This window comes from Eriocheir sinensis, chromosome 27, assembly GCF_024679095.1.
Source record: "Eriocheir sinensis breed Jianghai 21 chromosome 27, ASM2467909v1, whole genome shotgun sequence".
Classification (NCBI taxonomy): domain Eukaryota; kingdom Metazoa; phylum Arthropoda; class Malacostraca; order Decapoda; family Varunidae; genus Eriocheir; species Eriocheir sinensis.
The window spans coordinates 8,974,868-8,998,620 of NC_066535.1; the positions used below are offsets into that span (position 1 = coordinate 8,974,868).

Genomic DNA, 23,753 nt, shown 5'->3' on the forward strand with positions numbered 1-23,753 from the left:
ACCCTTGGTTTGCCAACTTTTTACAGTTTCGGTGGTGCCTACCACAGCACCATGTGTGTAAAACACGTATTTTAAGATCAGAAGTCAAAATAACCACACCTTCAGAATTAATACCCATCTAACATCAAATTAAATTATACTAGAGATGGTAAAAAGCAAAATACAACTATGAATGAAATATTCAGGAGACAAAACATCTTATGTTGCCTTCAGCCAGTATGGGACTATTCACAAGGTAGACACAGGTCCACATACATTTGGCACTCAGTGGTCATATATACCATAAATAGAAGCAAACCTTAAATCCTATGAGCAATGGGTAAAATATGTTTTTTCCTGACCAGCAGGTACCGTGTTGAGACATTTGGCACCAAACAATAACTTGTATTCCGTAATCCCGAAACAGAAAAGAGAACAGAGTTCCATAAGAAAATGATCTATTTGACAGTTCTCTGGGTGGCAGCGTGTGGCACTGCGTGTATAGCCAATACCGTCTATTACCAGGGCTGGTTTAAGGTGGTGCATGCAACACTGTTTTAGAAACAAGAATATGAGTTAGCACTTACATCTGGCACTAGTTAGGCCCTACCTGGATTATACAGTTCAATTTTGGTCTCCTTGGTACAGAAAGGAAAATATTCCCTTAATTGAGTACATAGGAGAATGATCAAAATGATTCAAGGGCATATCTATTGATATTTGATATTTCAAGATAATCTAATTACTCTAAAAACAGGGGGGGAGGGGGGTACAATGAGACCCCTAACCATAGTGCTGCTTAGGGTTCACAGAAGACTAGAGCCACCATGGCAAATGACAACTGCCGAAGTTTGGTATCAGTATTTGGTGAACCACACTTGACACAGTTTAATTGAATTACACCCAACTCTGACATGAGGCTCACTGCTCCTGCTTTACACGCCCACGAGACATGAGTCAGCTAAAACGTATTGCAGAGACTCCTGTGATAAAAGCAGCACAATCTGACAGCCAAGTGTATTTTGTAGTATTAAGTCAAGCTCAGTCCCTATTAAGGTATAAGTGATTATGAAATATATATATATATATATATATATATATATATATATATATATATATATATATATATATATATATATATATATATATATATATATATTAATGTGTGTTTCATGTGAGTTTACCAAAAAAAAAAAAAAAAAAAAAAAAAAGCACGCAAGTAAATGGTACCAAGTATCCAGGGCAAGTCGAAGTCAAGTGCAGGCAGGTTGGGTGAATAAGTAGCCATCTGAAACATGCAAGTACATCATAACAACTCAAATGCTGAAATGATGTCATTCTCTGACAAGTTAGGAAAAAAGAGATAAGGCAATAAAAAATCCATCCTGATGTGACATTATGGATATAAAAGCATTCAAAATAATAATATAGAGTCTAGAAAGCAGAAGAACTAGCCTTAGAGGATAAAAGGGAACTATAAAATGAGATGGGAAAAATGAAGAAACAAATGTTAAACTTAAAATTTGTGAAGTTCTAAATAGTAAAATAGTAGCCTACAGTCATTAGTTACTACAGAATGGCCATTTGAAGAAGGTAAAATTATACAACTAACAACACATAAACTGGGAAACATTTATCTTGAGAGAAGAGGGAAACAGAAATCAAATGGACCAGATGAAATGATCAGTTGGTAATTAGAAAATGTGTAAAAGAATCAAGTGAGGTGATGAAAATAATATTTAAAGTAATTATATAATGGTAAGTTACCAGAAATATGGAAAAAGGCCACATATAATAAGAATAATTGATTGATTGGGGTATGAAGTCATTGCACCACAATTAATAGTAATAATAATAATAATAATAATAATAATAATAATAATAATAATAATAATAATAATAATAATAATAATAATAATAATAATAAAATAATTTATTCAGTTTTGGCAGCTTTAGGATGGTGCTGATCAAATATAACAGGAAAAATAATAAAAAACGATGAGTAGGACACTTGAAAAGTAGGAAATGTTGTCAGAAATGCAATTTGGATTTAGGAAAGGAAAATCATACATATCAGGTCTCCTATATTGCTATGAAAGAATTGCAAAAATGACACAAGACAGATGGATGGTTAGACAGTAAACAATTAGACTTCAGCTTTTGATAAGTCTGTCTTCAAAAGGTAATGTGAAAACTTGAATACACAGGAGGAATCTAGGGGAATAAATTGCAATCAATGAAAGACCTTAAAAAAAAAATAATAATAAATAAATAAATAAATAAATAATAATAATAATAATAATAATAATAATAATAATAATAATAATAATAATAATATTAAGAGGAGAGTACTAATCTTGGAAAGAGGTAATAATTGGTGTCCCACATGGTTTAATGCTGGCGCCAATCATGTTTCAGGTATGTACGTGCATATGTATATGGTAAATAAACATAAGATCAGAACAAAATTACATGAATAGGTTGAATAGGAGAGTTACATGAAAAGAAAAATAAGAAAGAAAAAACTTGTGTAAAGAATTACAAAAGGCTATGACAAAACTATATGAGTGGATGGCAGATGGAATTCAATGCAGAGATATGCCATGTAATAATTGAAACTTGGAAAGAGTGTAAAATGGGTTGACTGGGACTATATACTAAGGAGTAAAAGTTTAAAGGCATCTAACAAGGAACATGTATAACCTGTTGGCAAATATGAGAGTTGCCTTTGCATACATCACTGAGGAAATAGTAAAGAAGACACAGTAAACCCTCTATATCTCAGATATTCATATAATGAATATTGGTTATCTCAGACACTTTCAGGGTGGTGGATACTTATTTATGCATCAGATAAAAATCCAAATATGGTGAGAATTTAGATAGGTAGGCATCTGGCAGAAATTTGTGCCACAAGAGCTGCCACGCTACTCAGTTCACACTGTTCCTCCTTACCCATTGGACATGTGGTCAGTGCTATTCACACACCACATGTTATGCGTGTGCTTTATTGGCCTTCAGCCCTTGTTTGCGCATTTGTGATGAATTCCAAGGATAAGGCTGTGCCTTCTAATTCCTTATTATGAGAAAAAGGAAGAGCCTGAATATTGTTAAGAAGCTGAAGGTGATTAAGGGTCATGAGACAGAATTTTTTTTGTGAAAAAGCAAAGTTTTAGTGAGTGTAGGTGTGTTAGGGGAACTGGGGTACATGTGAAATTAACCCTTGGATACATCGGATTTTCATCAAGATATACTGGATTGAGTCTCCCCTCTGATCTAATTATAAGAGAGTTTACTGTAATTACATTATTCACAAGATCAATGCTAATATATGCAACAATAGTATGGACCCCATACATAAAAAGCATGTTGAGAAGATTAATTTGGTACAAAGAGATGGGTGCCAAGCCAGAGAAATTTCTGCCACAAAGAAATATTTGAAAAGCTACATTTACTAACACTAGAAAAGAGAAGAAAAGGTGATATGATCATGCTATATAAACATGTCACAGAAAAAGGGAAGATTAAAATAAATAAATATATACTCTCTAGGCAGTCATCAAGAGGGCACAACAAGATATTATAGTGGAAATGATTAAAAATAGAAGTAAGAAAATTCAGCTTTTCAGACAGAACAATAGCTCACTGTAATATATTATCAGAAAAAGTTGTGTGCCAAAAATATTTGCAATTTTAAAGAACATTATGATAAAAGTTTTAAAAGATGGGACATAACAAGCTTGACTCAATCTTGTAAAAATACAATTAGGTAAGAACATACATGATACACTCAACAACACCCTTCATAGTTCTGTTAGACAATGAATCACAACATTAACTTTAATTTTTCTCCATTTTTTCACATTTTAAGCACTGCTGAAGAATTAAGGATTACCTTAAAAGGTTGCCATAAAAACAACTGTAGAGAAGAATGCCATTAGAAAAAGGGAAGCATGATATGGTGACGTTAGCCTTGAGCCAGTGATCAAAATTTATGATATTAGTTATGGTCAGTGTCATGTGAACCTTAACAGAAGAGCCACCCTGTAGTTACACTCGGAGGTCCTCTGCACCTGATGAGCTGATAAAGCACATTGCACTGATAATTCAAATGAAAACAATACCGTTAAAGTCCATTAATGTACGTTCCACTTGTCTGGAAATCCCAATTCTCTAACTTCTTGATGGTAGGATACTATAATCTAATATTATTATTTATGTATACAGTTATGGAAATGTTTACAGTGATTTGGGTGACCATCCAAGTCTGAAAAATTCAACATTCCAAAACAAATGTGGTGCTGATGTTATTCATATTAATGCACTTTTACGGTACAGTTACTTTGAATGAAGCACTGGAGAAAAATCAAAACCACTATCATATTAAGCAAAATTATATTGAGCTGTTTTCTGTTCAGAATTAACCCAATTATTGTTGTCTACTACCTGCTGCTTATTAGAAGTATTTTGAGTCACAAGATGAAGCAGCGTGAATGGAAAGAGGTCAGACTGCCACTATTGTAAACCCTCTCCAGGGCAGGGAACTGAGGGGCATCCCTGCCAAATGCGTGTGGGTACTTAGGTAGCAGGATATACAGGAGGGGCTTGAGGCTCAGGATTTGGAATGACCTCAACATTCTGCTCATGCAGGGCCACATGAAGATCCCCCTTCACTCTTTTAATCTGTAACAGTTTAGAAAATCAGATATGTACCATGATGTTACAGAAAATTATTGATTAGCAACCCTGGCACTCTATGAGAGGTCAGGGCAGACAGATATTAATAATAATAATATAATAATAATAATAATAATAATAATAATAATAATAATAATAATAATAATAATAATAATAATAATAATAATAATAATACAACTCGTACTACTACTACTAGTACAGCTACAACTAATAATATCAATAATAATAGTAATAATAATAATAATAACAATAATAATAATAATAATAATAATAATAATAATAATAATAATAAAAAATAACAATATTAACAGTATTACCAATAATAATACTGTAAAAATTCAATAATTTGGCATCCAATGCCTCAGAAATCCTGATGGTTTGCAATTCTCAGGCGAGGGTTAATTTTAGCTTTTTTGGGTGACCGAGAAAAATCAGGGGAAAAAAATAAATAAATAAATAAATAAAAAAATACAGAAAAAAAATACACGAAAGCGGTGCGCCATATCACATTCGGCACCAATGCTGACACTTGTACAATATTGAAAAATACAAGTTTTTTTATTGTTTAAGACTTCCTTTTTTGGGTAAACAACTAAGTAATAATGGTATTTTATGAAAGAATAGGTTAAGGTATTATTTAGAAGTAAAAATGAGCATTATTTAAAGTTTTTTGTTGTGTTCGTAGAAACTGCTGGTTATCGTTATCATTATCGAGTTATTAAAGTCACCGATTTGGTTACTGAAGATTATCGAGTAATCGTTATTGAAGTAGCCATAATCGAAAAAGGTTATAAAAGTATTGTTATCGAAGTCTGGGTCAAGTTATCAAATCTGTTATCTATTATATAATGATTTGCATGAGTGATGATTTTTTCTCATTAATTCGCTTAGAGGAGCCTTTAAGAAACATAATCCCCACAGCTGCGGGGGGAATTTGTTCTGGAATTCTGCTTGCAAACCAAAAACTCGTAAACCAAAACGAACACATACTGTAGTGCTGAAAACACAAAGATCGCACACTAGAGCACAAATGTAAGTGGACACGAGTGCATGGGTGCTACCTCTGTGAGTGTACAACACGGACTGAGACCATATTCCCATTGTTTTCTGCTATGAGTGCTCTCGTCTTTCAATAAGCAAAGGGAACCCATGCTTGTGTCTTCGGCTTGTACAAACAGGATGCTCATACACCAAGGCATTTTTTTGTGATAATTTTTTGCCCGTAAATCAAAACACTAGTAAAGTAAGGCACTAATAAACCGAGGTATTAACGTATGGAGCTACCGTGCCCCCACCGACATGTCATCTGCATGTTTACGTGCATCAGCTGAGCAGTGGTAGCTGTTACTGCTGCTTGAAGCTATAGCAATAATTATGATAATAATCATAATAATGCTAATCATAATAATAATAATAATAATAATAATAATAATAATAATAATAATAATAATAATAATAATAATAATAATAATAATAATAATAATAATAACAACAACAATAATGTAATGTTACTTATTTCTAGGTAAAGGTAAAAAGGAAAGTTGGGAGTTTATGCTACAGCTGCATGCTATGTCAGCACTCATCTTTGTCACCTCGAGCCCTTAAGTCACAGGGTCACAGCTAGGGTGTGATATCTGAGCTACCACATTACCTTTCCTAGTTTTTCCCAGGTACTTATTTATCCACCAGCTCAAATAACAAGATAAACAGAATAACCAAGTGGAGAGAGATGAAAACAAAAATTTTCCTTGGGCATGATAAATTACAACAGTATTGGACAGAAAGGGGTGAAAGATGTTGGTAGAAGTCTTAGCCCCACAGTGGACTATCAATGTAGGAACAGTATTATCCAGCCAACTCTGTCGTATGCAGCAAAGATGTGGACATGGAATGCAGCACAGCAATGGAGAATCCGTGCAGTGGAAATGAGTTATATAATAGGTGCAGGTGGTGTTTCAGGATGGGATGGAGAAAGTAATGAAAGCGTGTATGAGAGGTTTGGTATGGGTGTGAAAGCGAAAGGAGTGGATTGTGGAGTGGTGGAGTGGGTGAAGTGTGGTGCACTGAGATGGTTTGGACAGGTGATGAGAATGGGGGAGAATGAATTTGTGAAAAGAGTATATGAGGGAAGGAGTGAGGGAGGGGATGTCAGGGGAAGGCCACCTATGAGGTGGATAAATAAGGTGAGCGAGTATTGGAGCGAGAGAGTTGGAAGTAGCAGGATTGGGTGTGCTGAGAGGGAGTGCCAGAACAGGGAGAAATGGAGACACTTCTGGAGGGAAGTTCCCGCAAGGGAGCAGGGCATCGGATATACAGATAGATATGGATGAACAAATAGTAATGAAAGATAGACAGAAAGATACAAAGAGGCATTTCAATACACTTACTTCATAGAAGTGGGCACGGATGACCAGGAGGAAGTATGACATCACATATATTATCATGCCAGAGACACCTCCGAAAAGTAAAATGAACATAAAGTGAACTCTATAATACAAAAGAAGAGCAAATATCAGTCCGACAGTAAGCAGGATCAGCAAGCTTATCTGAACTGCATAAACTGTCATCAGAGGAATGAAGACTGCAGTTTTTTGCTGGAAAAGAAAAGAATAAATACATTAATCAAGGTGACTTTAAACACTTTTAAAGTTTATTAAATGAAACACACACAAACACATTCGTACTCTCTCTCTCTCTCACACACACACACACACACACACACACACACATATAGACTGAATAAGTGGGGAAACATACAATCTTCTTAGAAACATAAAACCAGCATTTACATATTTAGATGAAGAAATGGTGAAGAAACTAACAACATCGATGATACGTCCAAGACTGGAATATGTAGCATTAGTGTGGTCACCTAGATTGAAGAAAGAAATTAGAAAGTCGGAAAGAATACAAAGAGCAGCGACTAAATTACCGGAAACTCTGAGAGAATATACTTACGAAGAAAGACTGGAGAAACTGGGACTAACAACACTGGAGAGAAGAGAGAGAGGGGACCTAATAGCATTGTACAGGATGCAAGAGGGATTGGAGAAATTGGACAGGGAAGACCTAGTGGTACGTGACAGAAGTGTGACAAGAGGCAATGGTAAGAAATTGAAGAAGAGCGTCTGTAGGAGAGATGTCACGAAGTACAGTTTTCCATACAGAAGTATAACAACATGGAACAGACTTGACGAGGAGACTGTGTGTGCAAAAACGATTCATGAATTTAAAGCCAAACTGGATAATAAGCGTTATGGAGATGGGACAGCACGAGCCTAATACGGCTCTTTTCCCGTATTTCACAACTAGGTAAATACACACACACACACACACACACACACACACACTAAAAAATGTCAGTCATGACCAATTAGCAAGGTGTGCTGGTTGTTAACCCATTTGAATATATGAGTAAACTTAATTACTCAATAAAGTAAATCTCTGATGAAATATACTTTATAGATGATAATTATCAGATATTTGCATATAACTGTTTGCCTTGGGCTTGAGTGGTATGTAAAGATTCACTGATTTACAGAATATATAATTGTCACTTGATATTTTTCAATAATTCTACATGCCTACCATCTGAAGCACAAAAAAAAGCAATAAAGAAAATAAAGATTTTGAGAATTTACATTCAGCTTAAACACTATGCTCAAGTATTTAGATTTCCCAAAGCATAGATAAATAGCTTACCTTGAGGATTCCATAAAGAAGGAGGCTGCTGAAGACAACATGAAAACATGCTATCAGCAAAAATGTGATAGTCATCCCCAACTCTGTAAATTTGAAAAGAAAATTAATAAGGTGCTTGATTTGAACAGAATGGGTGGTGAGAGCAATGAGAATGTTGACAGAAGCTTTTGCATGGGTAACTGATCTGAGGGAATGAGTTATGGCATTTAAAGTGATCAAACTTATTAAACTGGGGTGGTTTTGTCATGCGGAAAAATGGAAAAGGAGGAACTGGCTAAAATGGCATAAAAAGTAGGATGGATGGCAGGTATCTGAAAGGTTGATTCCTTGTGAAGTTGGAAGTTATAAATATTTCAAAGAAAAGGAGAGTGGAAGGGAAGAAAGCACAAGTATGCAAGGTCACAGTTTACAGAAAGGAGAAAAATACAGACCAACTGAAGTCATTTCCAAGACGGAACTATGCAGCAGAGGTGTCAAAACAAACCGAGTAGATAGTCAAGCGGACAAATTACCATACACCCTCGTGGGAAAGCTTTATCTTTTGATTTTTTTTTAAGGTTAAGTTTGCATGAATACTACTACTACTACTACTATTACTATTTCTACTACTACTACTACTTTTCTGGAGGATTAATTATATTCCTCAATCACACTGCCTTGGGGAGGGGTGCTCAACTTTAACAGGAGACTGACTTTCACATGAGTATGCATGGTATAAGAAAGTTTATTATCATTTGCAAAAGAAGAGTGTACCAAGTTAGCAGGGTGAGTTACTCACAAGTTTTGAAATTAACACTTGTACACTGAATGAAAATGTTTCGACAACAAAACTCTGGAACATCGCTAGAAACAGGAGCCAAGACTACGTCATATGAGTGAATTTGTTTCCTCTTACCCAACCAGTTACCAAGAGGGAGGAGGAGAGGAGAGATCAGGAGCAGGGTAGAAACAAATGTAAAGTACCCTCAAGAGTTTCGCGCTATCCGAGTTTCGCGATCCTCGAGTTTCGCGGTTAGTCCTAAATTCTTACCATCCCAACTTTCGCACATTATCACCACGAGTTTCGCGCTGCTTTGACATGTACGGGTCAAGTCTATTTACCATCCATCGGCGTCAAGCGCACTGCCTTAAAAGGTAGTGTTACACTGGCCGTTTTACTCCAGACATTGGGGCTACGGCAAAGAGAGAGAGAGAGAGAGAGAGAGAGAGAGAGAGAGAGAGAGAGAGAGAGAGAGAGAGAGAGAGAGAGAGAGAGAGAGAGAGAGAGAGAGAGAGAGAGAGAGAGAGAGAGAGAGAGAGAGAGAGAGAGAGAGAGAGAGAGAGAGAGAGTTGGGGAGAGTGGGAGGGGGGATGTGAGGAATTCCTGTCCAAGTAAAGTCTCAAAATACGTACCTTGGAAAAAGGAAGAAAACAGGAAAAGAGAATGTGTCGTTTGAAAGCCACAGTTGAAGGCGGTTGCTTTACGATTGGCTGGCAGTTCTGAAAACACGCTTGTGATCCGCTGGGAGTTCGAAGATGTCATAACCAGCGCACACCCAATCTGTGGCCTCACTGCCTTAAGGTGGTGTCACACTAGCCGTTTTCCTCCAACCGTTGGAGCTATGGACAACACCCGTATGCCCAACCGGGAGGAAGTTGTCGGTTGGCTGTAAGCTGGTGTCACACTGAGCCTTTTTTCTTGCCACTGCATTGGCAGCAGCTAGGGCAACCGGCAACTCCAGCTTTTCCAGGTGTGCATCAAACACAGCCAAGGTCGGTTGCCTGTATTCACATCCACAACTTAAACAAAGCACTTGCCCTGTATCGACGTGGCATCGTCTGATAAAGTAAGGGCTGTCGCGGCTTGTGCTGCCATTACCCAAGTTATGGACTTGTTGCTGCAGTTAAATGGAGGGAAGAAGCGGTTGTGGGGGTGGCATGTCTGTGGTTCCTCCGTGCCAGTTCTCATTGTCACCGCAGCACGTGCGAGGCCAACCCACCCATCTAGACTCCGACCACATAAACACATAGATCGAATAACTACTAACAACACACACACACACATCAGACTCATTAGGAACCATGGCAGATGTTTCTGACTAACAGAAACGATTTCACCATTTCTTTGAGTGTGTTAGAACGTATATCGTGAGTGGCTCACATGAACCAAACCTAACTCTTTGCAAGAAGAGAGCAGTCATCATTAATACTGATCTCTTTTTGCCATTGGGTATGTTTGGTTTGGATGAACCACTCACCAAATTAGTTCTAACACACTCTAGGAAATGGCGAAGCCATTTATGTTTGTCAGAAACATCTGCTATGGTTCACGATGAGTCGTGTGTGTCTGCATGTGTGTATGTGTCTTTGTTGTTACTTGATTCACATGTTTTTATGTGGTCGGAGTTAAGATGGGTTGGTTGGCCGCGCACGTGCAGTGGTGACAATGAGAACTGGCATGGAGGAACCACAGGCATGCCACACCCACAACTGCTTCTTCCTTCCATTTAACTGCAGCAACAAGTCCATAACTTGGGTAATGGCAGCACAAGCCGCAACAGCCTTTACTTTAGCAGACGACACCACATTGATACAGGGCAAGTGCTTTGTTTACGTTGTGGATGTGGATACGGGCAACCAACCTTGGCCGTGTGTGAGGCACACCTGGAAAAGTTGGAGTTGTTGGTTGCCCAAACTGCCGCCAACACGGTGGGAAGGAAAAGGCCCAGTGTAACACCAGCTTATGGCCAACTGACAACCCGCTCCCGGTTGGGTGTACGAACGTTGCCCGTAGCACCAGTGGTTGGAAGAAAACGGCCAGTGTGACACAGCCTTAAGGCAGTGAGGCCGCTGATTGGGAGGGCGCCAGCGATGACGTCATTGGACTCCCAGCGAATCACAAGCGTGTTTTCAGAGCTCAGCCAATCATACGGCAGCTGCCTTCAACTGTGGCTTCAAAATGACCCGTTCTCTTTTCCCATTTTCTTCCTTTTTCCAAGGTATGCATTTTGAGATAACAAGGGAGTAAAGAGGGGAAAAAAGTCAGCTTCTCCACAGGCCGGAACAAATAAGCACTTTTTCAGTGTTTTCAATACCATGAGTTTCGAGATCCTCAAGGAACGAAGCAAGAGTGAAACTCGGGAGGGTACTAGGAACAGGGTAAAAAAAAGGAAATATTTCTACTATCCACCTCCTTAATTCATCTCTGGGGAGCAGGTATCAAAAAGGAACTATGGTAAATGCCTGTGATTGTTAAGTAAATTATTATTCACTTTATTTCACACAAAAAAAATTAAGGAAGAATCCTTACCTCTTCCATAATGGCTTTCTTCACAGGCCTCAAGTACATAATCATCTGAACATGCAACTTTTGTAGATTCCTCTATATTGATCAGGTGCAGCACTAGTACTACAGCCCCAAGGCAGCCACAAACCTAAGGAAAAGAAAACTGAAGAATGAGAAACATGGACTGAGAACCTTTAGACTATAGTAACTGTAATTACTGTGCATATTTGTATAAACGTCAATATTCTGACCTTTTTTAAGGCCAAGCACAGGGACTTGACTTTTACATGGACACTATTTTTACAGGAGATTACTACTACTACTATTACTACTATTACTATTACTACTGACACTACTACTGCTACTACTACTACAACTACTGCTATTACTACTACTTTTACTATTACTTTTACTACACTACTGTACTACCACTTCTACCATTTCTACTACTGCTACTACTACTATTACTACTACTACTACTACTACTACTACTACTTTTACTACTACATACTACTGCCACTATTATTGCTTGTAAAGAGTTAAATCTTTCTAACTGAACAGAGCATTGGTGGTTGACTTTAACATGAACACATAGATGGTAATAAAGTAATTAATGACTAAAAATCAATTAGGAGTATTCTAGTCTTGAAGCTTATCAGACAATATATAGAGATGCCTCTGTGGGTAATGCACATTCCATCAAGGGAATAAAAGAACACATAAGCAGCGTTATTTGTTGGAGCTTTTCAATTTAGATTTTTACCAATTGTTGTATATATGTATATTATCTGTGATCTCTATGAATATAATTTGGATGAAACTTTGCTGAGAAGAATGGTGCCTAAATGAACTTGTCGAACTTTCTGAACAATATTCTTAAGGTAAAATTCCGGGGGCATATGCATGTTAAATCAATTCCAAAACACATGTTTATGGTAGTTGCCTATTACATGTTAAATCTATTAAAAAATCAACATGTCATTGCCTAGGTTGACTAATACATATTAATTCTGCTTCCTAATCTGACATGACATACCTTTTGGGTGGTTGAGTATTGTGTGTGATATACTTTTAGATGAGAGTAGATAGCAAAGATCCACACAAAAGACCTGCTACCACTACCTTGCTGTTCTTTTATGGTTAATGAGACAGACCAAGGGCTAAGCAAATAATAAAAAAAGCCTGGACTGCACTGTTCCCATGAAGAAAGGCAGAAGTTGCCCCCCAAAGGAACATCTAATTTAGTTACAGAGGAGTACTGATATTCCCTTTTGAAAAAGTTTAAGTCACAGGATGGGGGAAACTTCCTTCACCAGCCAATACTTTACTAGCTGCTGTTTCTTTGCCAGTGGAGGAATGGAATGGTGCACAGATCAATTCACCTAAGTCCTGATCTTCCCAAAAAGGCCACTACCACTGCCTCACTTCTGTCCATTTCTCCTGTCAGCAAGACTTCAGCAGTGTGTGTGTGTGTGTGTGTGTGTGTGTGTGTGTGTGTGTGTGTGTGTGAAAACTGTGTCTGTTGCAGCCAACTAAATAATAAAAATGGTAACAGGAGTGCAATCTGGAACTTCCTAATTGCTAAATTTATGATAACTTAACCTCTGTAAATTGACCCAGGTGCAGTTTGAAATATTTCTGCCATCTCGTTATATAACACAAAAAATTGCTATTCGTTAAGTTCTGAGTGACAAAGGACTTATTAGTACCCTGGTCAGGCAGAGGTACGCATGACCCAAAAGGTGCCTAAAAACTGTGACGGGTAAAAAAAAAAAAAAAAAAAAAAAAAAAAAAAAAAAAAAAAAATTATGAAATTTGACATTATCCAAGGATATTAACAGAGGTGGGCAAGTGCGGTACTTAATGCGGTAGAGCGGTAGTACCGCATCACAAAAAAAGTACTACACTACCGCAAACTTTCTGAAAATACACCACTACCGCGGACCACACTAAAAAATACTGTGATACTTAGAAAACTATCGAAGACATTTACAGCACGGCATGCTCACATTAGTTTTTTTTTTTTTCAGTGAATCGGACTCAATCAGTCAATCGATATCAGTCATCAGAATCAGTGATTCAATCATTCTGACTTTTCATTTATTGTTCAAAATTAATTAAATACTAAATGAATAACTAACATGATCGCCGCTCAATCTCATGTCCCGTACAAATTTTTCTTTGATGCATAACATAGACCATAGTACATACTATATCTGTTTTTTAACTTCATTGTAACTTCTCTATTTTATCATTCTCTCTCTCTCTCTCTCTCTCTCTCTCTCTCTCTCTCTCTCTCTCTCTCTCTCTCTCTCTCTCTCTCTTTTCAATGTAGCCAAGATCAGTATTGTATGATTATAATAATAATAATAATAATAATAATAATAATAATAATAATAATGATAATAATAATAATAATAATAATAATTTATCATCATTATTATTATTATTATTATTATTATTATTATTATTATTATCATTATTATTATTATTATTATAATTATCTCTGTTGAAATTTCCATGTGGTTTCTTCACTGAGGCCTGAGATGCCAGGGCTTACAGCTTTCCCATGGGAGCTGCAATTAACAGTTGCAGTTGATGTGTTTTGTCTTAATATGTTGGACAGTTTGAATACGTAATGTTTCACTCTTCCTGTCATGACTTTCCTATATTAGTAATCTTTCGTTTTCCCTCAAACGCTGGATAATATTCCTCCCCTTCCCCTTCACTCCCCTATATCCCTCAGCTGCACCACCCTTCCTTCCTTCCCACTGCCCACTTCCTCCTCTCTCACATGACGGTGATCTCCTCGTCCCCCTTCCATGTCCCCTCCCTCCTCCCTCAGAAAGTTGCATTCCCTTCCCTTCCCCTCCTCCCCTTCCTGTCCTCTACTCCCCTGTCCCACCCCCCTCCCTTCCCCAGTCCTCCTTTATTTTTTTTTGTATCTCACAAGTTATTAGTTAGTCAATGGATAGCCAGAATAGGCAATGAAGTATTTTTTTATATTGACTAGTGACTACCGCTACTGCAGTACCGCACACCACGTACTGCACTACCACAACTGCACTACTCCAGAAAAAGTAACGCACTACCGCAACCGCACTACTGATTTTTCAGTACCGCAGCCACCTCTGGATATTAATGCAGAATTGTGCATGATATTTTAATTTCATCCTTACCAGCCAATTTCTTTCATTACTGAAAATGGCCTGAGAAGGGTTGATTTTTGGAGCTGATGCATAATGAACCTAAAATGTAGCAGGAGATGGTTAATTGGCAAGGTTATGTTAAATTTAATTATCTTTCTCTCCCGGTGTGTTCTAATATGACTTTTTTTCTTCTAACATTTGGCCTGTTGCACCAGTAGGCTATTTTAATGGGGCCTGGTGGTTGGCCTCAGCCTGTTTGTGGTGCAACCAAGTGTTTATAGTGGCACCATCTTGTTTGTCTCAAATGTTGCCTCCCAGAACTTGTCTATGTTCCACTCTAGAGAGTTTTGCTAGAGTCCGGGTTAATAGGTGGTCTTCAGGACAGCTTGTAGGTAGTTTAAGCCACTTGGTGACGAGTGAAAATTGTCAGCTTGTAGAAGCGGGTGGGACTTGAACCCAGATCCTCCAGGACACTGCACCTGCATACTGACCACTCAGCCACTGCCTCCCAGGTGTGGAGTATAAAGTTTACATAAGAAAGAACTGATAGTTACCTAGTTACCACATGTTGAGAGGAGGAGAGAGTATAATGTTACACTCAGTACAGTAACTCATTATTGAAAAAGATTAAAAACTGAATAAGCTTTAAGAATTGATTGGATCACAGCAACAGGAAAAGTTGCTGACACAGATAAGGTGACTCACCAAATAGGAGACTCCAATCAGTATGCTTCCAGTTTTCAGCTTGAAGCAGCAGCAGTTGGAGGGCTCCCATAGCTTCATCTGTATATAAAAGGATCACACTGATTCCCCCATTCACAATAGTAAATATCTAATAAAGCTTGCAATGAATCAGTATTTTTCTACTTTTGATGCTTTTGTAATATCCCTGTACCTTTTATACTGTTTAGGGGTTGGAATACCAAGCCCCTCCCTACTTCTTTGTTGTTTTTATACAATAAAATTATTCAATCCATCAAGCTAATATATGCAAACTGACAGGGTCTAGATCTTAATATTTTTCACCTCTACCATTTCTCTAGCCAGGGCCGGTTTTAGGTAGTGCAAGCGATGCATGCAACTGCTTGGAGTTCCTTTATCTGTGGGGGCTTCAAAATATTGATTATTAAAAAAGATAATGAATTAATTGATATTTGAAATTTCATAATCTAATAACCCTATGTAAATGATGAAGGAGGTAAATATGAAACACCAAAATATAATCCTGCTTAGGGTCCCCCCAGAAGACTAGAACCGGCACTGTCTCTAAGTTAAATCAAGTGTTGAAATAGCAATGAAATAATAAAATACACATACTTATCATATAAACTGGTCCTTAGATAACAACTTGGATGAATCTGAAGGGGAGAGAAGAAGGTTTTACGATGATCTGTAGTTATGTAGTTAGATAGTTATGTAGTTAGACAGCTAATTAGATTGATAGTTACTTAGATAGTTAGACACTTAGTTAAATGGATATTTATAAAGTTAGAGTTAGTTATGTGGTTATAACAATCTGTGGTTATATATTTAGGGAGAGAAAGCAGCTTTATGAAGATCTGTAGCCTTGTTATAATTTGTTAGCAAATATTAATCATAGCATGCAATGAGGGTCTCTCTCTCTCTCTCCTGATGACTGTTCCTGCCTTCCTGCATATAAAGGAGGTATCCATGGCAATGCCAGTGAATATCACTTCTGACATATTTCCCATTATTCATATTTCCACTATAAAAAAGACTGGTGAGTATAGCATGCACTGGGAAGCTCTATATACATGCTCACACAGCTATACTTGCCTACCTTTGTATAATGAAGGTTGGCATAGTTTTGCCAATGAATAACACCTATTATACTTTGAGTCTTGTTTATGATTTTCCTTATTTCCATCAACAGGCAACTGGCACACCTCTATTTTCTTTTTTTAATTTCCAGATTTTCACACAAACTTTAGTGATATACATTAGAAAAAAAACAAAAACAGGAATAGCAATTTTTTTTTTTTTGGGGGGGGGTCAAAGGGGGGCAAGGCCTTCCAAGAGTTTACAATATATATTGAGCCGTCTTTTAGTTACCCTAGGATAACCAATCTAGTGGGAAAGGGCATGCTCCTGCTTGGTATCCACTAGGGTAACTACAGAGGTAAATAATAGCTACCGCCCTCCTGACGTTACACCTCCCTCAACCCCCTAAAGAGGCTATTACACTGGGCATTTTATCCGTGGATTTTCAGTCAAACCACGATTTCCGCTGGCGTGGTTCTCATTTGTTTCTTGTTATTGTTGCTGCTGCTGATGGTGAATAATACCGTCGTCCTTCGGTGAAATCTACCGTATCTTTGGATGATCATGGACGCGTCAGAAAACACGGATATGAAAACCACGCCCGCGGAAATCGTGGTTTGACTGAAGATCCACGGAAAATTTGCCCAGTGTATTAGCCCCTTTTACGTTTTACTGTTTTTCGTTGTTTATCATTGTTGTAGTCTACTATATTATGCGTTCGTGTGAAGTAATATCTGAAAAAAAAAAAAAATGAGGCACGCCCTTCATCTCCAGACGCATACGTCTTTACCTGTCTTTCCCGGTAGGGAGACTCTACACATATATCTCATGGCTACCTTCTCGTGCGTAACGAAGGTTTCTATTTATGTAAGTGAAAACCAAAAAGCTTATATCTGATCTGCTCTTTTCCATTTATCATATTTCCAAATGATGGCCACTGGTGGTAGAAGCATGCAATGAGGTGAGGGGGGTGGGGGGAATCTGACGCCTCTTCCTGCCTCTCCCTGTAATGATGGCTGGTGGTGTGCTATCGAATAATACGTTTTACGGTTTTACAGTATGCTTTTTCGTATTTCTAGCAACAGGGAACTAGTCATATATATAATATTTATATATATGCCTCCCATAGTTCACGCCGTAGGGTGTTTTCAACAGTATGATAGCCAAGGTTCCCCTGCCTTGTGTTTATGAAGGTTAGTATGGCCATGCCAACAAATATCACTCCTTACTTCTGGTCTGTTTTCCATTTTTCCTATTTCCAGCAACAGGCACCAAGCGATCGATGGACTCCGCTCTCCCCGGGATGCTGCGAGGCCCTGGCTGGATGCTGGGATGGCGCTATCCTCTTGTAGGCGCATGCGCTCTTTGTCTGCTAAACTGGAGGCAATACCATAGAGCCTATACATTAAGCTGCGGCTGCGGTTGCTGTCAGTCAAAGAAGAAAGCCATATAAGATAAATAATCATACATATCTTCCAGTAATTGCACGTGTGCTCTGATCCTAGGCTCATATCTCTCCCCACCCCCTATATATGTAACTCTGCTGGAGGCATCCGCTGACGACTGACACTGACAGCTGCAGCTCGCTGCTCTCCCGCCTCTCCGGCCTCCGCGCCCCAGACAAGATCACCAAACCGATGGAGATTGGAGACGTGGAGAGATTCATCTGCTGGCCAGTAAATGCTCGACGCTCGGCCAGTTTGCAATCGATGCAATGTAATCCGGTGTTCGTAAATTCGCAGGCTTTATGTATAATAAAAACGTACGTTTGTGTGTGTGTGTGTGTGTGTGTATATATATATATATATATATATATATATATATATATATATATATATAGATATATATATAGTTATATATAGTTATAGTTATAGTTATAGTTATATAACTAAATAACTATATAACTATATATATAACTATATATATAACTATATAACTATATATATATATATATATATATATATATATATATATATATATATATATATATATATACACACACACACAGTGGCGTACCGAGGGGGGAGGGGCTATGGGGCCATGGCCCCCCCCCTTTTGCAAACAAAAATAATAATGAATAAACAAATGTTACAGGAAAATAATAGGAATATGTATATTATAATATTACGATTACGAATGTGTGTGTGTGTGTGTGTGTGTGTGTAGTGAGAGCTCAGTGGCACCGACTGACCGAGTTATTTCCCCTTTGGTTTTGTTTTGAGTTAATGGTAGGATATAAGGTGTGCTCTGAGTGAAAAAAAAAAAGTAAGGTGTTAAATGTGTTCATAAAATAGTGTGTTGAGTGCTATATATATATATGTCAAGCTGTCAACTGAAAGCGGCGGAGGCCGGGATGTTTGAAGCAGGAGCGGGGAGACAGGAAGAAGAGGAATACAAGATTGGGATGGCTCTGGCAGAGAGAGAGCACGAAAGTCGTAAGTGTGCCTTCTCTCCTTCTTGCCTCTCAGACTTACTTGATTTTAGGTGTAAGTTTTTTTTTATTATTATTATTATTATTATTTTTTTTTTTACGTCTTGGCCTATAGCGCCGGTAGGCTTCTTCCCGGTGGATCCTGATGGTCGGTCCAAGGCTTCTTCCTGGTGGGTCCTGATGGTCGGCCCAGCCCGTTCTGGCGCAGGCGAGTGTTTATAGTGGCGCCATCTTGCATTGACTCATGCTGCCCTCCCGGAGCTCATCTTTAATCCTAGAATCTAGAGTCCGGGTTGATAGGTGGTCTTCTGGACAGCATGTGGGTAGTTTTTTATTTAAGCCACTCGGCGGCGGCTGAAAAATCCCAGCTTGGTGGCACCGGTCGGGATTGAACTCGCGTCCTCCTGAACGCTGGGGCCGTCTTGCTATCCGTTCAGCCACCGCCTACCCAATGGTGCTGTCAAAGTGATTGGAGGACTATATAATTATACTATAGAGGCACCAAGTGAACTTGTCTGGTGACAGTGATGAGTATGTAATATGATTCTAGTGATGAGTATGTAATATGATTCTGTATTATGACGGGGAGAGTGGCAGGCGACGCGAGACGCGTTTGGGACCTGTAAGGTCGACCTTTGCCTCTATATTACCACCTTTAATGACCGTTTTGTGCTTGACAGTGAACAGTGTAGAGTGGCCGAGTAACTTAATTGTGTATGTTCAGCACTTGAACAATGGAGCTGCTGAGTTGAATAAGAGCAGGTGATCTATTTTGAGAAACATTCATTGACAACGTAATTAAGCTCACGTGGCCGTAGCCTATTCATGTTATCCGTATAATATTTTCTGACCACAAATTCCAAATTTCTGAACATTATGATTGACAGACTTCATTTTCTGTTTATGTAGTACTTTTTTTTACGCAGGTTTGGGATTTGTGCCTTTCCATTCTTTACATATTTCCTCCTTGGTCACAAAACGCCAGAAAACGCTTCACGTACGAACTCTATCTGGTGTAAGAAAGTCACCACAGACTCGGCTGATGCCCCGGATAATTCAGTTAATCAGTATAGGTAAATAATGAAATAATGATTAAGAATAATTACTGCAAAACACGTTAGGTGAAGAATCAGCAGCCAAGCCTAATCTAAAGCAATAAGTGACCCAGGTTTTCTCATGAGTTTGGAAGTGCTCACCTCAGTTCTATAAGTGTCACTAAACCCTTGCCAGAAAAGCTGCACGGGTCACAACAAGAACTGATGGGTGCTCATGGAAGTGTAGCTACAAAGAGCTGCATAGATGCATTTCAGTCCTATCGTGATGGAAATAAGTTCAACCAACTTTTTGCCCAATCTGAAGAAAGGTAGCTACGGATATATCATCCAGAAGCCTTGAACAATCAGTGGTCATCAGAAACATAATTAAGGCTAACCCTCCAACAGCAACTCCATAGGAGTATTATCTAAGAGCTATTTTTCTCCCATTTTCGGACACTGCTATAGCACAACTCAGGGAAATTAAGGTTTGCATCTAAACGCATTAGGAGTTTTTTGTTGGGAAATCTTGTTCCCTCTCTTTCAGTTGATACTGATTTCAGTGAACTGAAGGAGGCAGTTGAATTTTATGGAAAATTTCTTGATGGAGATGCAAATCTCGTTGAAGATGTCATATCTACAGGGGCAGAGTTATTGGAAGCGTCGTGAATCTCATGAGAGGTCAAAGCAAGTTCTTGAGACATTGGCATGTGGCAAAATATTGGGCACATATTCAAAATTTTCCACCTTATTGCAATTTTTTCAACCCTACCTGTTAGCACTTCCACCAATGAGAGATCCTTTAGTGCATCAGCTCTCCTCCTCCTACTGATAGTCTTCTACCTCTTAAATTCCGCCGCGATGTTGCCTCTCTATCTTCTATCGATATTTCCACGCCGTCTGCTCTTCTGAACTTGCTAACAGCATGTCTCCCCCCCTCCCGCGGCCCCGCTGCACACGACTTTCTACTCATGCTCATCCCTACACTGTCCAAACCCCTTATGCAAGAGTTAACCAGCATCTTCACTCTTTCATCCCTCACGCTGGTAAACTCTGGAACAATCTTCCTTCATCTATATTTCCTCCTGCCTACGACTTGAACTCTTTCAAAAGGAGAGTATCAGAACACCTCTCCTTCCGATATTGATCTTTCTTTCGGCCACCTCTTTCAATTCTTTTTTTGGGAGCAGCGAGTAGCGGGCTTTTTTTTTTGTGTGTGTGTGTGTGTGTGTGTGTGTGTGCCCTTGAGCTGCCTTCTTTGTTGTAAAAAAAAAAAAAAAAATATATATATATATATATATATAGATACATATATATATATATAGATATATATATATATATATATATATATATATATATATATAGATATATATATATATATATATGTATATATATATATATATATATATATATATATATATATATATATATATATATATATATATATATATATATATATATATATATATATATATATATATATATATATATATATATATATATATATATATATATATATATATATATATATATATATATATATATATATATATATATATATATATATATATATATATATATATATATATATATATATATATATATATATATATATATATATATATATATATATATATATATATATATATATATATATATATATATATATATATATATATATATATATATATATATATATATATATATATATATATATATATATATATATATATATATATACATACATTATTAGGAGCGAGCGAAGAGCAAGGTCAGGCCGGTCAGGCCAGGTCCCTTCTCTTGTCGTGGTGTGAATGTGACTGGAGGGGTTGCCTGCTCGGTCAGCTTTTTTTTATACCGGCGCTACGTCACGCGGTCAGAACGGGGAGCCTCGAGGGGATGCGCGGAATGGAACGAGTTTTGAGCCGACCATGAGCAGACCTCCCTTTTTTTAGATCTTCCTCAGGACCAGGAGGATGTCGTTCTCCAGAGCTTGGACGGTTTGCCAGACGACCTGTCCCAGCTAGGGCGCCTCCCAGGAGACGCAGTACGTCACTCCTTTAAATACGGGTCGGCCAGGTGGGGGGCCTCCGTAGCTGATGCAACTACGATCATAGGCTGGCTGTCTTGGCGGGTGTGTATGAATGTTGGGCGGTATACGGTGTACCCACGTGAGGTGTTCGGCTCGACAGGAAAAAATCAACCTACAAACTCGGCAGGAACTTCGTGGCGCCCTCGTCTTGCGTTCGGCCTGGGTTCGGTTGTGTACGTATATATAGTAGGTATACGTGACGGTGTCGGTTAATTAGTTCGGGGGAAATGTGGTGCTTGCGTGGCATCTCGTGGTGCCATCAGATGCTGATGGACGGCTTCGGTTGGCCTTCGTACAAGCTTCGTACGACGTACGCGCAAAGCTTGCGTGCCAGTCTCGTACTGGCAAAAAAAAAACGGTTAAAAATCGCCCCAATCTCGCCGAACTCAAAAGTCGGCGACTTCGGGGATAGCCAAAAGTCGTGTGAGTGTGAAACAGGCTTTAGCGGAAGCTAATTAGTCCCGTATACACTAGGGATGGGCAAGTACCGTTTATTTGAGTACCGGTAGTACCGGTACCGAAAACTCAGGTACCGTTAGTACCGTACCGGTACCCGAAGGAGTATTTTTTTTTTTTTATATATGACTGATGAAATTCCCAAATAAATTTCCTGTAAAGAAAACTCTCTCTCTCTCTCTCTCTCTCTCTCTCTCTCTGAATGAAGTGAATATTTATTTTTTCGATAAAAAAATAGCATGTATATATTAAGTTATCATGGATGTACTCGATCATAGTCTAATAACAATAACAATATTTATTAGCAACCTAAAAAAGAAAAAGAATCGGACATGAAGACTTATCCAGTAACTCCAATAAATAAATCAAATAATAAAATAATGGAAACGGGAGCTGTGATGGAAACGGAAAGCAGAACAAAATGGTGGGAACTTGGGGAGACGGTCAGCGGGGCAGTGCCTCAGCGTCTACACACAGGGCCCATACCACATGGAGGCGGGCGGGCGAGCGCCGAGCGTCACTAAGATCCAAACGGTACCGGTACTAGCGGCAATGCGTAGTGCCGAGTGATCAGGACGCTTCCCGGAATCCAAGTGATCATGAGGCTTCGCGGTACCAGGTACCGGTACCAGGTACCGCGAAGCCTCATGATCACTTGGGTTCCGGGAAGCTTAATGATCACTCGGCACTGCGCATTGCCGCGAGGGCCGGTACCGTTTCCATTATTTTATTATTTGAGATATTGATCTCCCATCTCTCTCTCTCTCTCTCTCTCTCTCTCTCTGAATGAAGTGAATATTTGTTTTTTCGATAAAAAAATAGCATGTATAGTTATTATGGATGTACTCGATCATAGTCTAATAACAATAACAATATTTAGTAGCAACCTAAAAAAGAATCGGACATGAAGAATTATCAATAAATCCAATAAATAAATCCGAGAAATCTGGTACCGGTACCGAGCAATCTGCTACCGGTATCGTACCATTTAGCTGGTACCGTTAGTACCGGTACTGGTACCGGTACCTGCCCACCCCTAGTATACACCTCCGTGGTCTAGTGGTCAGCGTACCTGGCTTCTACTCTGCGGGCCCGGGTTCGAATCCTGGCCCGGGCAGTCGGCGTGCAGCTCACCCAGCTGTTCATCCTCCCTCTCGGGCGTGTC

The 23,753-nt window shown here is 38.6% G+C and overlaps 2 protein-coding genes across 4 annotated transcripts in view; one reads left to right on the top strand and one right to left on the bottom strand.

The window, feature by feature from the left end:
* Positions 1 to 1,170: 1,170 nt before the first annotated feature.
* Positions 1,171 to 18,150, bottom strand: LOC127004087 (lysosomal-associated transmembrane protein 4B-like). 3 transcript variants are annotated; one of them, XR_007757618.1, is made up of 7 exons: positions 17,805 to 18,112; positions 16,111 to 16,151; positions 15,499 to 15,576; positions 11,669 to 11,792; positions 8,380 to 8,462; positions 7,065 to 7,271; positions 1,171 to 4,662 (listed from the first exon to the last, which is right to left on the bottom strand). XR_007757618.1 is itself a non-coding variant. In XM_050871409.1 (6 exons), the coding sequence occupies exons 1-6, from the start codon at positions 18,084 to 18,086 to the stop codon at positions 4,558 to 4,560; spliced, it is 879 nt and encodes a 292-aa protein (XP_050727366.1). In that variant the 5' UTR covers positions 18,087 to 18,145; the 3' UTR covers positions 1,171 to 4,557. The 3 variants fall into 3 exon arrangements, 1 of the variants encoding a protein (XP_050727366.1); XR_007757619.1 differs by lacking the exon at positions 11,669 to 11,792 and having other exon boundaries at positions 17,805 to 18,150; XM_050871409.1 differs by lacking the exon at positions 16,111 to 16,151 and having other exon boundaries at positions 17,805 to 18,145.
* Positions 18,151 to 18,913: 763 nt separating this feature from the next.
* Positions 18,914 to 23,753, top strand: part of LOC127004088 (uncharacterized) — a 31,532-nt gene continuing 26,692 nt past the window's right edge. Inside the window, exon 1 of the mRNA XM_050871411.1 lies at positions 18,914 to 19,010. Within this exon, the coding sequence (XP_050727368.1) occupies positions 18,929 to 19,010 (82 nt within the window). The 5' untranslated portion in view covers positions 18,914 to 18,928. The remainder of the gene's footprint in view (positions 19,011 to 23,753) is intronic.

Bases quoted from the DNA above. Each gene is read 5' to 3' on its own strand.
- LOC127004087 (XM_050871409.1), bottom strand. From the start codon at position 18,086: ATGAGCCTAGGATCAGAGCACACGTGCAATTACTGGAAGATATGTATG. The intron at 15,577-17,804 runs GTAAGGAGTGAT...TTTTATATACAG, and splicing joins AAATGGAAAACAGACCAGAA to ATGAAGCTATGGGAGCCCTC. The intron at 4,663-7,064 runs GTAAGTGTATTG...AAACTGTTACAG, and splicing joins TCCGTGCCCACTTCTATGAA to ATTAAAAGAGTGAAGGGGGA.